The 16,422-nt window shown below is 35.2% G+C and overlaps 1 protein-coding gene across 1 annotated transcript; it reads right to left on the reverse strand.

The window, feature by feature from the left end:
- Positions 1–127: 127 nt before the first annotated feature.
- ddx51 (DEAD (Asp-Glu-Ala-Asp) box polypeptide 51) lies at positions 128–13,793 on the reverse strand. Its single transcript, XM_051903992.1, has 16 exons — positions 13,583–13,793; positions 12,840–13,162; positions 10,784–10,974; positions 10,548–10,698; positions 10,236–10,381; positions 9,718–9,789; positions 9,521–9,627; positions 8,630–8,738; positions 6,670–6,812; positions 5,557–5,734; positions 5,348–5,463; positions 4,843–4,959; positions 2,799–2,900; positions 2,637–2,700; positions 1,691–1,825; positions 128–279 (listed from the first exon to the last, which is right to left on the reverse strand). Exons 1-16 carry the CDS (start codon positions 13,603–13,605, stop codon positions 253–255), a joined length of 2,004 nt encoding a protein of 667 aa, XP_051759952.1. The 5' UTR covers positions 13,606–13,793; the 3' UTR covers positions 128–252.
- Positions 13,794–16,422: the final 2,629 nt, after the last annotated feature.

A 16,422-nucleotide genomic window follows, 5' to 3' on the forward strand; every position in this document is an offset into this window, starting at 1 on the left:
TTTAAATACGTTTGAACAAACAATACTATTAAAAAATAAATAAAAAATTAAAAATAAGAGCCTCTTACTGCTCTTTGGGGCATACAATTTAACATTTTAAGTTTAAAGCATTAACAAACAAGCTTGAGTCTTTTCACATTTTATTAAAAACATTTGTAGCTCATTACATTATATTTCAGATATTGTGTTCTTTGAGAAACAAGGCGTGAAATCATTCTTCAAAGGCAGATGTACAGCTCAGTCAGTTCCTGCTCAGAAACGCTTCCTCGCTTTTTCCTCCTTAAAAACAAAGAAATACCAACATTATAGCATTAAAGCTTAAAGTACATAAAAAAAAATCATGTTAAGTTCACGGTAAAAAAACAAAACAAGGCAGCTGTTGTGGTTGCCAAAAAATATATGGTGACAATATTTCTGGTATTACAGAATGGCATATTAGTGCCTGTATATATTTTATAACTTTTATAACCAAAATCTGCTTTTCAACCTAAAAACAGAAAGCCACATGATGAATCAAAGTTCATTATGAGTGGCCTGTCCATAAAACATGAGACACTAAAAATAATACAATAAACATTAACCAAAGAACACAATAAAATGTAACACAAAACACCCTAATGAACATTTACTAATAACAAAAATGAGAAAAAAAAAAAAAAAAAATTATTGAAAATATAATCATTTCATGTGTCTTTTTACTGTTTTTCACAGTGAATTACACAACAATTCATACCTTTTAATTCCAGAAACCATAAATTTGACAGTATTTTACAGTAAAATTGCATTCATTTATGTTGCGAAGTTAAACCATTTACAGTTTATAACTATATATGGTAAGGTAACATAGTTAACCAATTAACAGGTTTTTACTGTAACATTTTTTGTCTTTTTCTGAAGAATTTGAGGCAGCGAAACACCATGCATCATTGTAGTTCAATTTTGAATTTAAGGATGTAGAATTAAAATGGAACGAAATTTACATAACTCTTATAGTTTAGTGTAGTAATTTAATCAGTATCATTTAACCATAAACATTAAGATAATAATAACATGTTTGAAATGTCGCCTATAGAAATTTAGTTAATTAACTTTCATTTTATAGACAATCATTCCCCCAGTATTTATCCTAAAGCCTTCAAAATGGAGCCAAATATTAATATCAGTAGTTTTTGATTTGATGTTATTATTTCAAAATTTAACGTTGTTATCTGAAAATAATGTGGTGCCGTATTAAATTATATATTATATATTTCAAATCGACAGTAATGAATTTAATATATTTCTGATTAAAATATTTCTAAAATATAAAACAGAGAAAAAATGAGCAAAATCAATCAAAATTAAATACAGAAACAAATGAACTTTTAATTAATTAAATTAATTAGTTATATTTTGCCACAAATCTTGTGATGAACTAATGAGATTCCCCAAGTGGCTTTGTGTTGCGATTTCTCTGAACAGCAATTTAGTAAATCCATATTCCTGTCAGTCCAATTTATAATCACACTCATGAATTAGGAGAATTAAGGGATCCTTAGATTCCCTACTGATAAAACTTGCATAATTCAGGCTCCCCAGACAAACATTAAGACTTGTCCAACAGTAATAGCACTTCTGTAATCCAGGAATAGGTTTAATCCAAGTCTGGAAAACCTGCCAATAAGGTCTCAGACAGCTCTAAAGCTTTTACCTTCACAGCTTTGCCCAGCTCAGCCAGTGCTTGCTCATAGCGAGCCTCCATGCCTTTAAGATTTTCTGGTTGCACAAGCTGCCTCTTTATGCCAGGACTGCCAGCATCTGATACCATCTTTAAAAACCTTGTTTCCTGAAAGATGAACCAAGACTAAAGGTATTGAAGCACAATTTTTGTGACAATCAGTTAGACCCTGTTTCCACCTGGTATTAAGATGTGTTCTGGTCAATCAGATCACAAGTGGATGACACTAAATACAGGTGTAAATGGGTGTAAATTTGACTGGATTGCTTTCGTAGTGTAAACACTCATGTAGTTGAATGTATTCGAACAGCCACTAAAGACCACCTGCTCTCCGCCCACTGACCTAATGCATAAACATTATGGGAAGCGCGCTAGACAGGATTTAAACTTTGTCGGCTAAAGACCCAATTTTGGTTTGAAGACGAAAAATGTACCAAACACAATGTTCTCTCACCATTCCTGATTTCTAACATATGCTCACAGCGTTCGGCGTGATCTTGCGGCTGTCAGAGCAGAAACGATAGCTGCTGCTCTCTGTATGTTTTTCCGTCATATATGTAAATTTCGTGAGCTTATTTTGTCCATTAGATTGAAAGATCTGAAAAAGCCCATATGTTTACACACACATAGACACTCCCCTCGAAGAAATCAGGACAGAAGTGGATGAAAGTAGACAAAAGAGACGGATTAAAACACCAGGTGTAAACGGGTATGTCTCTCCCTCATCTACTTGTGATCCGAGCGACCAAAAAGCATCTTAAAACCAGGTGGAAACAGGGCAAAAGAGAAACTTATCACAGTCACTCATAATTATTTATTTGTACATGCAAATTGTTTTTTGCTCATAATAAGATTTGCTAATTGACTGAAACAACAAACACAACCAAATCATCAATTCAAGTTATGACAAAAACCTGACCTGCACTTTTAAAAGGAAGGTGAACGACAACCCAGGTTTCCCTGCTCTCGCTGTTCTGCCCACCCTGAAAATGAAAATACAGTAAAGATGTGATATGTAAATCATAATCCTGAAATCAAATCAATGGATTTATTGGATTTTTATTGTAATATTTTGACTTGCCTGTGAATGTATGTTCGGACGTATTGAGGAGCATCATAATTAATGACACATTTTACACCATTGATATCAATGCCCCTGGCAGCAGCATCTGTGCTTATCAACCTAAAATGAAAAACATCACCAATGTTTCATCATTACAGCCACACAATATATATTTATGTATGTAGGTATGTATACATACATACATATTATGTATACAATCCCATATATATATATATATATATATATATATATATACACACAAACCCGATTCCGAAATTTGGGACACTGTACAAATTGTGAATAAAAAAGGAATGCAATGATGTGGAAGTTTCAAATTTCAATATTTTATTCAGAATACAACATAGATGACGTATCAAATGTTTAAACTGAGAAAATGTATCATTTTAAGGGAAAAATAAGTTGATTTTAAATTTCATGGCATCAACACATCTCAAAAAAGTTGGGACAAGGCCATGTTTACCACTGTGTGGCATCCCCTCTTCTTTTTATAACAGTCTGCAAATGTCTGGGGACTGAGGAGACAAGTTGCTCAAGTTTAGGAATAGGAATGTTGTCCCATTCTTGTCTAATACAGGCTTCTAGTTGCTCAACTGTCTTAGGTCTTCTTTGTCACATCTTCCTCTTTATGATGCGCCAAATGTTTTCTATGGGTGAAAGATCTGGACTGCAGGCTGGCCATTTCAGTACCCGGATCCTTCTTCTACGCAGCCATGATGTTGTAATTAATGCAGTATGTGGTCTGGCATTGTCATGTTGGAAAATGCAAGGTCTTCCCTGAAAGAGACGACGTCTGGATGGGAGCATATGTTATTCTAGAACTTGGATATACCTTTCAGCATTGATGGTGCCTTTCCAGATGTGTAAGCTGCCCATGCCACACGCACTCATGCAACCCCATACCATCAGAGATGCAGGCTTCTGAACTGAGCACTGATAACAACTTGGGTTGTCCTTGTCCTCTTTAGTCCGGTTGACATGGCGTCCCAGTTTTTCAAAAAGAACTTCAAATTTTGATTCGTTTGACCACAGAACAGTTTTCCACTTTGCCACAGTCCATTTTAAATGAGCCTTGGCCCAGAGAAAACGCCTGCACTTCTGGATCATGTTTAGATATGGCTTCTTTTTTGACCTATAGAGTTTTAGCCGGCAACGGCGAATGGCACGGTGGATTGTGTTCACCGACAATGTTTTCTGGAAGTATTCCTGAGCCCATGTTGTGATTTCCATTACAGTAGCATTCCTGTATGTGATGCAGTGCCGTCTAAGGGCCCGAAGATCACGGGCATCCAGTATGGTTTTCCGGCCTTGACCCTTACGCACAGAGATTTTTCTCTGAATCTTTGGATGATATTATGCACTGTAGATGATGATAACTTCAAACTCTTTGCAATTTTTCTCTGAGAAACTCCTTTCTGATATTGCTCCACTATTTTTCACCGCAACATTGGGGGAATTGGTGATCCTCTGCCCATCTTGACTTCTGAGAGACACTGCCACTCTGAGAGGCTCTTTTTATACCCAATCATGTTGCCAATTGACCTAATAAGTTGCAAATAGGTCCTTCAGCTGTTCCTTATATGTACATTTAACTTTTCCGGCCTCTTATTGCTACCTGTCCCAACTTTTTTGGAATGTGTAGCTCTCATGAAATCCAAAATGAGCCAATATTTGGCATGACATTTCAAAATGTCTCACTTTCAACATTTGCTATGTTATCTATATTCTATTGTGAATAAAATATAAGTTTATGAGATTTGTAAATTATTGCATTCCTTTTTTATTCACAATTTGTACAGTGTCCCAACTTTTTTGGAATCGGGTTTGTATATAACATTAAAATATTTATAGGGGGATTACATAAAAAAAAAAAAAAAAAAAAAAAAAACATATTTTAACGTTAATATTACATTTTGAATAAGAAATAATAATGTGACACTGAAGACTGGAGTAATGATGCTGAAAATTAAGCTTTACCATATATATTTACATACACACACACACACACACATATTATTTTTGTACATTATTAAGGCATACATACAGTGGGATCTTCCCTTCCTCAAAGTCTTTCAGTGTTTTTTGTCGTTCACTTGGGCTCAGTCTAGAGGAAAACTCAGCCACTTCCACACCGCCAAACAGCTTCACCAGCAAATAAAGTCTAGTTAGACAAAAATACAGTAGTTTTACAGGCAGTTGATCACAGCTAAGACCCAAGTATCTGCACATATTTGTTACTTGTAAATATCATTGTGTACACCATCTAATCTGTGTGGTTAGGTTTCTTTGATGTGAAGAATCCTTGTGAACTGTTCATGATTAATAATTCACAATGATATTAAAAGGAATTATCTCGGGGCTCCTTCAGACTCCACCAAAAATGACTAGGGAGCCTCTGGCTTCTAAAAAATACCCATAAATTATGAATTTACTACCTAAGATTTAAAAAAAAAAGAAGAAGAAGAAAAAAAGAAAGAAATTAATACTTTTATTTGGCAAAAGTGGGAAGTGACAGTAAAGTATTTCTGGAGCTTAAAATCCATCATTACCGGTGTGCTCCTTCTCTGGAGTTTGTGAAGCACAAAGCAGGACTGAACTTGAGCCGAAGCAGGAAGTGAAGGATGATGAGCGGTTTGTTGCTTAGGTTGCAGGAGACGTAATACTCCTGCATAAGACATTCCCATATGTTAAAGGTGTGCAAAGGAGAACTATACCAGTGTGTTTGATTACAAAATTTAGGAAATGTTGTTAAACTCACAGAGAGGCCCTGAGGAAAGTTAAATGTGTCCTGGCTTTGTGTGGGGGTCTCTGAAAAGGTGTGTGTGGAACTGAAGAGTCGAGGCTGGTGCAGATCCAGCAGTTGTAGTTTCTCAGGGTTTTGTGTGAGGGTGGCGGAAAACAGCAACTTCTGCAGAGGAATCTGTGGTGGAGACAAACTGACATACATACAAACAAACAGTCATAAATATTGAGCTCAGTCACAGCAGTGTTTCCCACAGAATTCTGTGAGACTACGGGGAGTGGACCTCGACTGGGGCATTATTATTTATAATACATTATTATTATTTGTATTGTTGTAGTTATTATCATTATTATTATCCCTAAGACAGTTATATAGTACTTTTTTAATACAAATGCACTGTAAAATAAATGTAAATGAAAAACACATTTCATAATAAGTATATTAATTATTATTTTATTTTACACTACAGAGGTAAAATTACAATACTGTCTTAATTTCTTCACTTCCAAGAGTTAAACCCTCAAGCTTTTATTTTGGTGAACAACAGTAGGGAGACCTTTCAGTTTCTGTGAAAGCAGGTTTACAAATGCTTCTCATTACAAATCTAGTGAAATGCTGTAATCATCTGTCCACAAAAATTGCATTACATCAAAATATGAAAAAGCGTAACTGGCGCATCGTGTTTCCAAATGTGTGTTAAACTCGCAGCACATGCAGAGATGGAGTGAGCTGCTCTAAAAGACTTGGAAAACACCAGATCATGAGCTGAATAAAAAAAGGGCACAAAAACAAAGCCATGTTGTGATTTCAAATTTAGTTTGATTGACAGATGCTTTGCCAAAGCAATGGCACAAAACACAATGTTAGAGACCTTTTATGTATAAATGAGAGGTGCAAATATACTTTTGAGACAGAATTGATTGCGGTAGGCCACCAGAGGCTAGGTAATTAATGGGAAATACAGGTCACATGTTCTAGTTGTGACAGGTGTATTACTGAGTGTTTGAGCAAGACCCAGGTTACTCAGAAGTTTAACGTTAAGGTATGCACAGACACCATCGAACTGATAGTGTGAGTGGGATTGAAAATCTTTGTTCTAACTAATGGATAAAGAAGATGACATCCTACCTTGCCACTGTGATTGGTCCAGGCAGTATTCTTCTGAAGAAAGACGTCTGTGTGTCACCTGGGTTTCTGTATACTGCTTTAGTCACCTGACTGAGCCAGGACTGATGCATGCTGTCAATCATCCTGTCTGCCTCATCAATAATCTACAACATACACATTATAAACACACTTTCTATACAGAAGATGGAAGAATACGGTGATAGAGAAAAGTGACGCGTAAAACAAAATTAATACACAAATGAGAGCAAATCTCTCTTTTTTGGACAAACATTACCACTATTCTTAATATATAAACCCCATTTTTTTCTGACAAGTAATTTGACTTTAATATCATGTATTTTTTTGTATTAAATGTTATTTAAAATTAAAAAATTACTGTTTAAAAAGTTGTTAATGTTTTTTTAAAAAGTCTCTTATGCTCACCAAGCCTACATTTATTTGATGAAAATTAGTGAATACAGTAATATTGTGAAATATTATTACCATTTAAAATAACTTTTCTATTTTAATGTATTTTAAAATGTATTCCTTTGATAACTTTATACTCCTATCATGCTCAGAACTTTACATTACAGTGGTTTAGTTAGTCTTAATGTTTAGGACTTTCTCTGTAGCTGTGGGTAAACTCTCCTCATCCCTAGCTCCTATTGTCTGTGGGGTCCTTCAGGGCTCTATTCTGGGGCCGATTCTCTTTAATCTGTATATGCTTCCCCTTGGAAATATTATCAGGAAACACAATATTTCCTTTCATTTGTATGCTGCTGAAAAAGAGCTATATCTTCCTCTGAAATCTGGTGATTCTATTTAGCCTTTGCTGGACTATCTTGATATCTTGATATAAAAAGTCGTTGGCAAATAACTAACTCCAAATTAATGACAAAACATAGATAATAATCTTTGGTCCCCCTTAATCTAAATACGGTCTCGTCAATAAACTTGTCCTTCCTCAATCCTCATTTTTTATTCCTCAATTCTCACAGTTTAATGTGTTCTTGCTTAAAGGGTTAGTTCACCCAAAAATGAAAATAATGTCATTAATTACTCACCCTCATGTCGTTCTACACCAATAAGACCTTTGTTCATCTTCGGAACACAAATTAAGATATTTTTGATAAAATCCGATGGCTCAGGGAGGCCACTCTTGAGAGCAAAGCCACCGAACCTCTCAAGATCCATAAAGGTACTAAAAACATATTTGAAACAGTTCATGTGAGTTCAGTGGTTCTATCTTAATATTGTAAAGTGACGAGAATACTGTTTGTGTGCCAAAAAAAACAAAATAATGACTTTTCAACAATATCTCGTGATGGCCGATTACAAAACACTACAGAATTAGTGATTTGGATTTCCTATCAAACAGGCTAAACTGCTGAAATCACGTGACTTTGGCGCTCCGAACCACTGATTCGATTCGTAAAGCTCCGAAGCAGTGTTTTGAAATCGGACCATCACTAGATATGGTTGAAAAGTCGTTATTTTGATTTTTTTGGCGCACAAAAAGTATTCTCGTCGCTTTATAATATTAAGGTAGAACCACCGTACTCACATGAACTGTTTTAAATATGTTTTTAGTACCTTTATGGATCTTGAGAGGTTTGGTGGCTTTGCTCTCAATGCAGGCCCCACTGAGCCACCGGATCTTAATTTGTGTTCCGAAGATGAACGAAGGTCTTAGGGGTGTAGAACGACATGAGGATGAGTAATAAATTACATTATTTTCATTTTTGGGTGAACTAACCCTTTAATAAAGGTATTAAAATGTTCAAAATTGTTCAAACAAATGCCAATAAATATATTTTTGAAAAAAAAAAAAAGGTTCAAAATTTATATGCCAAAATATCTGCCAAAAGTTACTTTTAGGAGTATAATAGCATTTAGATAACCTCAAAGCTAATAGAAATTAATTCAGAGTATGGGTTACCATACTTAGCCTTCACGTCATGTCACTAATTAAACTCACCAGGAATCGTAGGTGTTGTAGACTGAAGTTGTCATTTTTGTTGATGTGATCCACCAGTCGGCCCGGAGTGGCCACGACAATATCTGCCAAACTGTGGCTAACACCTCCCCTACACAAAGATGCAAAGAGTTTAACTTAAGTTATTACTTACTTATAGTTTCACCTACTCTGGGTGGTCATTAGTCACATATTTTAGGTGAGTCAAAGCATCTACTGTTATCCTACTCCCTGAGTAAAGCTGCATGATTTTAATCATTAAAAGATCACGATCTCAATTCAAACACCCACACAATCTCATTCCTAAATGACAATGATTCGCCTGTCTATTAAACCTTTGACAAAATCACACCGGAACATTCAAGTCTGCGTTTGCACTGCTGCTGAACCAGAGAAAGCAGTTAGGCTATCTAGGTATGAAACAGTATTGTTATTTCCATGTTACTAAGATTCATATTATCACAGAAGTACTGGGATAAAAGTTCGGATATAAACACTGATGCCTACGGAAGTGATCAAAATAGAGCAAATCACATTTTGAAAGTAATTTGGCACTTCATATAACGATTGTATCGATTACATCATTACGCATCTAGGTGCCGAGTCCACAAGTGACTGTTAAAACATGTATTTGTCATTGAATCATTCATTCAAGAGATTTGTTCAAAAACACTGATTCATCCACTAAACAAGCAAAGTATTTATAAGTGAGTCACTGAATCATTCATTCAAACCGATTTTAAAAAAATCATTTAAATAGACTGCAGCAATTTACATTCTGTCAGAACCTCTAGTAAATTACATGTTATTTTGTTTAGTGGTCTGTTCAGAATCGTGGGAGAATCGTGACCTCTATTTGAAACAAATAAGCAGCTCTATCGAACAAACACTCACCTGCTTTCAGAGAGCGCTGCTCGCTCTGCAGCAAATGATTTCTGGCCTGCGATCATGACCACCTTTAGACTGCTGCCCTCAGTGTATGTGCTAAACACCTTTGACACCTGTGGGGTTGAAATCAAGGATGAACAATGAACATAGGCAGTTATGTAGATAATTAATTGATAAATAATCAATGATTAAAAAATCATTACCTGTTGAGCTAACTCCTTGGTGGGTAGAACAGCGAGTGCACGGACCTCACACACCACACGCTTGGACAATGCCTGCATTAGCAAACACACACACACACACACATATACAGTGCTGGATAGATTACTTACAAATTGTAGTCAGTTACTGACTCCAAATTACATGATAAAAATTGTAATTAGTAATGTAATCCATTACATTACACATTTTAGGTAATGTGTAATGTAATCTATTACATTACACATTTTAGGTAATGTAATCCGACTACTTTTAGATAATATTTATAATAATATTAATAATATTTCACAATGTTAATGTTTTACTGTATTTTGATCAAATAAATGCTTCTTTGGATAATAATAATAATGTTCTTGACAGGTTTCATCACAAAAATCCAAAACAAAAACACATGAAACAATTCATCAGAGCACATGTGCTAACCACTAAGTCACTAAGTTCCAATGGCAATATTTTGGAGAGAGAAATAAAAATGCATTCTAATGCAATTGATTGTTTGTACCTGTATAACAGGTATGACGAACGCCAATGTCTTTCCACTTCCTGTAGGTGCAGAAACACAGATGTCTCTGGGCCTGTAGCCACCAGGACCCAGCAGCAGCCCTGAGCTCACGCTTTCTAGAATGGCAGGGATGACCTCAGATTGAACTGAAAAACACAAACACAACACAGCGCTAGCAACGTCAAGGTCATGGGTTCTTGATCAAATGTGAACACTGAATGAAGTTACTACAGTAGATGAAAGATGATGGCAAATTCATAAATGTAGAACAGAGTTAAATAAAGTTATTCTTGTCAGAGCTGATGTAGTTACCTGGAAAGAAGCTCTGTATTCCATTATCCTCTAATTTCTTCAGCAATATCGGACAGATGCCTGGCACCTGACTGATGGGAATGAGGTTATTCTTCATGTCCCTCTGAATGACGTCAGGCTGTGCCAACCACTGAGGCAATACTCTTTTGACCTGCAATTGTGCAAAAACAGTTGTTTACAAGACATAACCCTCAATACAGTTACACTCAGAACTTAAAGATATTTTCCCATGCTACCTTTTGCACTGTCTTCTCTTTGAATCCTCCCAGGATGTGGAAGGCAGTCTGGGAGGTGCTGTTTCCTGTCTCTGCTTGGATCTGATCGATCTGAGGGTCCACAACTTTTTCAGTCTTCTTACTTTCCTCTGGGTCACTTTCAGTTGTTTCTGTGATTTCTACAGACTTCTTATTATCCGATTCATTATCTCCTAAAATGAATGATAAATTTCTGTATAAAGCAATTTCCACAAAAACAAAGTTCGAAATCTTCATAAAGTCTTTTATTCCCCAACAAATGCTCAGTTAAAAGAGGTGATTAAAGGATTAGTTCACTTCTGAATTAAAATTTCCTGATAATTTACTCACCCCCATGTCATCCAAGATGTTTATCTCTTTCTTTCTTCAGTCGAAAAGAAATTAAGGTTTTTGAGGAAAACATTCCAGGATTTTTCTCCATATAGTGGACTTCACCAGGGTTGAAGGTCCAAATTGCAGTTTCAGTGCAGCTTCAAAGGGAGGAATAAGGGTCTTACCTAGCGAAACGATTGGTCATTTTCTTAAAAAAATAAATAAATAAAAAAATAAATAAAAAAAAAGCATATACTTTTTAACCACAAATGCTCATCTTGGACTTCTCTGCGATCTGCCACGCATTACGTAATCACGTTGGAAAGGTCATGTGTGACGTAGGCGGAAGTACCGCGGTAGGGTGAAAAACTCCATCTCATTTTCTCCTCCAACTTCAAAATCATCTGACAATGTTGTTTTACCTTTTTTTTGTAAAGAGCGTTTGACTTAGTCTTTGCATGTTTACTTTGTAAACACTGGATCTATACTTTCAACTACGTCATGCGTGACCTTTCTAACAAGATTACGTCATGTGTGGCGCATCGCAGAGGTAGCAAGACAAGCATTTATGGTTAAAAAGTATATAAATTTTTACAGATTTTTTTTTTTTTTTTTTTAGAAAATGACCAATCGTTTCGCTAGATAAGACCCTTATTCCTCGTCTGGGATCATGTAGAACCCATTGAAGCTGCACTGAAACTGCAATTTGGACCTTCAACCCGTTGAACCCCAGTGAAGTCCACTATATGGAAAAAATCCTGGAATGTTTTCCTCAAAAAACTTAATTTCTTTTCAACTGAAGAAAGAAAGACATAAACATCTTGGATGACATGGGGGTGAGTATATTATCAGGAAATTTTCATTTAGAAGTGAAATAATCCTTTAACTTTCAGAAAACGTTTTTAGACCATATCAGAAATTTAAATTAAATGCCATAAGAGCTATTTTATTTTCTATTATTTAATTTTATTATTATTTTATATGAGGTTTGCAATTTTTGTAACCCTGCTACCAAAATTAGAGTTTAAAACAGTTGCCCTGATTTTTAGACCCTGATTTTTGTGATTTTATTTTATAGCAATAAATGTTTTTTGTTTTTAAATGACACTGACAAAAACAATATGGTAGAACTGGTAACAGGGTTGCAAATTTCCTTGGTAGCTGTTTTGGAAATGCTGATGTGTAGTCACTGAAATATGTGTATTTTATTTAAATAAAGAAAAACAATTTGATTATTTTTTCTTACAATAACTTTGGTAACTGGTTCGAGTATTTGAGCTTGATAAAAGGAGTAAAACACTAAATTAGTGTAAAAATTGAGAAAATGTAATAATGTTATTTACTTGTCTTATTGATAGGCTGCAAAAAAAGATCCAAATGATATCATTTCTTGAGAATAGCAAAATTTTATGTATGTTCAATTTATTAATGCAGGAAAGTCAATGCAGTAACAGGGTTACAAAAATGTGGTATACAGCTAAATATAATATTTTGGCATAATACGATATGTATATTCATAGCTACTTTTCAACATTCATTTCAATTTAATGTTAGATAATAGTTTATCTAACATATTTGGGAACATGGGATTTATGGCTTTATTGTTTTAAGAAAAGCAATGGAATACCCTATTTGTGCTAAAAGGTGCCAAAATGTTTTAAGCACACCAAATCAACAAGATCGCCTAGTTTAAAAACAATCAAACATAGTAGTAAGTCAGCATTACCTGTATTGACGCTCTCATTTTCACTGGACAATGTTTTTTGTTTTTTGTGTTTTTTCTTCTTTTTAGTTGAACTGGCAGCTTCATCATTAAGATCTGTTTTTTTAACATTTTTACTCTTCTTTGTTTTACGCTGCACTCCGTCAGTCTCTTGCCGTTTTCTTTTCTTTTGTTCTTTATCACTCTGATGGTGGTCATTATCCTCTTCAGCCGTGTTTGAGAAGCTCTGCTGTTCTCTGGCTTTGACCTGCTCCTGAAGTTTAGCCAGCAAAGCATTGGATCGAGACTCTCTGCTAGATTCACAGTCCTCCTCCTCCCCTAAATACCTGATCACAAGTAACACATCAATAGACAGGGTGTCACACGAGATGATGGGTTGTTGACATAACTTTTTTTCAACATAGATTTTAGGATAAATTATATCAATGTATAAGTGAAACGCCATATTTTATGTCCTTGTTTTATATTAATGTGTATGTTTTTCATTCTTTAATTCACCAATTTACTTGAATAGCTCTGCAATGAGAAACTCATTTAAAAATATAAATACTTCATGAAGTCACATAATTATACAAGTAAGTAATTTCAGAGATAAACACAGAATCATATGCCAGACTATACAACTGAGAGTGAGAGTCATTACTTATGATTAAACTGGTCAAATAATTTACTCTAAGAAGTTCTGTGCCAGTTAACTAAATGTGCAGCGAACAACATATACTTTTAATGTAATATAATATACACACCTATTTATCATAAATAGCGCCATAGTGACTCCTGGCTCGTGTCAGCGCCACGTAGACCTTTATTTCACTCACTTACAATTATGATAACTGCATGTATTCATGCACAGCTTTCATAAACGAAAAATTAAACTGTATAGTGTACAGTTCTGTTGACCATGTGGGATCCTCCCGAGAACTGTTTTGCAGTCGCGAAGAGATGACGTAGCGAACCCTCACAGAAATAACAGGAGAGTAGAATACCATCTCTGAGATATTAGTCGCTGGTTACCACAGACGTAGTTTTTAAATGTTTCAATAATTTTCCTATTCTAAATCTTCGCTGTTTATCATTATTTACAAATCTAGATCGTGTTGTCACGTGGAACCAAAGCCTAATGTAACGGACCAATCACATTTGTTTGTGATTACTGAATAAGTATTTCAGTCATTTTTGTTGATTACTGGTGTTTATGAATGTATGCCGATAATTACGCTTTAGTATAAAAAAACTGACTGCGGCCGAAGAAAGGGACTTTTGGTGCGGCTCCTGAGCCGTCGAGCGCCCCCTGGAGGAAGAACTGCACAAAAACAGTAGGTAGCAATATTTTCGCTCAATTAGAGCGCTAGATGGCAGTGTTTATTCTTTTTCTTTGATTAATGTCTTGACAAATTAACTAAAGGATTGGTTCACTTTAAGATGAAAATTACCCCATGATTTACTCACCCAAGCCATCCTAGGTGTATGACTTTGTTCTTTCTGATGAACAGAATTGGCTATATGCACGGAGCGTTCTTTAGAACTTCCGCAATAGCTAATATAAGATAGCTCGAAAACTTCCGGTGATATGTAATTTGCTGGTGTGTTGAGCATCATACTTATTTTATAATCAGAATATAGTCACTTAAATAGTCAGGCATAGCATAAATTTAGTTATTCAAACGTAAGACAGCATAGAAAATAAATAAACAAAAAAGTACCTCAGTGTTCCTCCTCAGCTAAATTCAATTCGACCATCAGTTTTCACACTTTCGTGTGAAAAAAAAGCGTCAAAAATTAAATATTTATAGTGCACTTTAGAATAAATTGAATAAAATGTGTGTTTATACAAGTGTGCCGAAATCATGATCTTGCGCTGCACTGACAGCTGCTGTGATTACAAAGGGAAAGAACGGTGCTCGCTTTTTCATTCACAAGAAAAGTTGTTTTTCATAAGATTTTGTGAGTACTTCATACTTCACATTGACAAAATGTAAACCTAGTTATTTTATAAAGTTTAATATAGTCAAAAACTAAACTTATTGAAAAACTATTACAGGAAATGGCTGATATATGCGCAAATAAATGCTACTCTGCCACCACCTGCTGGTTATAGTGGTAATTATTGTAATGATAATAATAATGTTTGTGGTCATCACATTAAAAATAACATTTGAAGTGCTGGGGGGAAAAAATGCGTGTGCGTGTCTAATTTCAGACACAGGATTTTTTAAATAGTCCCAATAGCTTCGTCTTTATTGCAATCAATAAAACTGGTTTATTGGCAAATTAGGGAAATGTGATAACTGAATTAAAATATGAATACAACATTAAAAAGTCAACCACTGATGGTTTTGTGTTGATGTACAGCGAGTACAGAATGAACAGCAAACAGTTCACCGGAAATGCCCGAGCAGCCTTAACGACAACCAGGAAGTAACCGTGCATAAAGCCCATGGGAGTTATATTAATAATCACCCTGATGCTCCTAAGCTTTATAAGCTTTATAATGGCAGTGCACGGAAACCACCTGTTTGAAACTCAAAAAAGTGCATCCATCATAAACGTAATAATTAATAAAGGCCTTCTGAAGCAAAGCGATGCGTTTGTGTAAGAAAAATATCCATATTTAACAAGTTATAAAGTAAAATAACTAGCTCCCGCTAGACCGCCTTCCGTATTCAAGTTAGGAAGAAAGCCTGACGCCCCTCACAGTTCGCCTTCCAAAATCTACTTACGTGCACTGCCATTATAAAGCTTAGGAGCATCAGGGTGATTATTAATAACTCCGATTGTATTCGTCCGAAAGAATAAAGTCATACACCTAGGATAGCTTGAGGGTGAGTAAACATGGGGTAATGTTCATTTTAAAGTGAACTAATCCTCTAAAGTTTACGAACACTCAACACTGAACTAACAGGGGTGCGTTTCCCAAAAGCATCATTAGTCAACTATGGTCGCACGTTCCGTCGTTATTAACCCTTACGAAAATTAACCTTGGTTTTACTACGAATAAAACCAAAAAACATGGTTACTATACTTAAAAGCATGGTAACCACAAATTAACCATAGTTTAACCATGCATTTGTAGTAAAACGGAGGTTATACAAATGGTAATCAATCAGGCAAAAAAGTTACTACACTTTCAATATAATAAAACAGGGGTTCTCAACCTTTTGCAAGCTGGGCCCCCCCAAAGCTGGTTCACTGCAGTTGCTATAATTGGGAGTTGGCACCAGACCTCCGATATTAATTTATGCTTTATTATTGTTATTATTACTAGGCCTAATAGTAGGCATCATCTGCATTTATATATATATATATATATATATATATATATATATATATATATATATATATATATATATATGTGTATATAACTAAATACGACCTCACGTTTTATACGTTTGCAGCCTCTGAAACTTCCGTCCGTCATAAAAATTAATTCGGATGGTTCGATTTTCTGCATTTTTCGCATCCGTAGCAAATATTTTGAGGGGTGTTTTTGACAATTGAGAGCCACCAAATGACGAATATGAAAAAACGAATACGACAGTTTCGGACTCAGTCAGGGTGCAAGGACCTTAAATTTTTGAGGCTTGCG

The sequence above is a fragment of the Ctenopharyngodon idella genome, chromosome 8, assembly GCF_019924925.1.
Source record: "Ctenopharyngodon idella isolate HZGC_01 chromosome 8, HZGC01, whole genome shotgun sequence".
Lineage (NCBI taxonomy): Eukaryota > Metazoa > Chordata > Actinopteri > Cypriniformes > Xenocyprididae > Ctenopharyngodon > Ctenopharyngodon idella.

Coding starts and splice junctions, on each gene's coding strand:
- ddx51 (XM_051903992.1), bottom strand. CDS start 13,605: ATGGCGCTATTTATGATAAATAG. Junction 2,901..4,842: donor GAGGAAGGGAAGATCCCACT/GTATGTATGCCT, acceptor TTTTCATTTTAG/GTTGATAAGCACAGATGCTG. Junction 2,701..2,798: donor GTCCGAACATACATTCACAG/GCAAGTCAAAAT, acceptor TTTCATTTTCAG/GGTGGGCAGAACAGCGAGAG.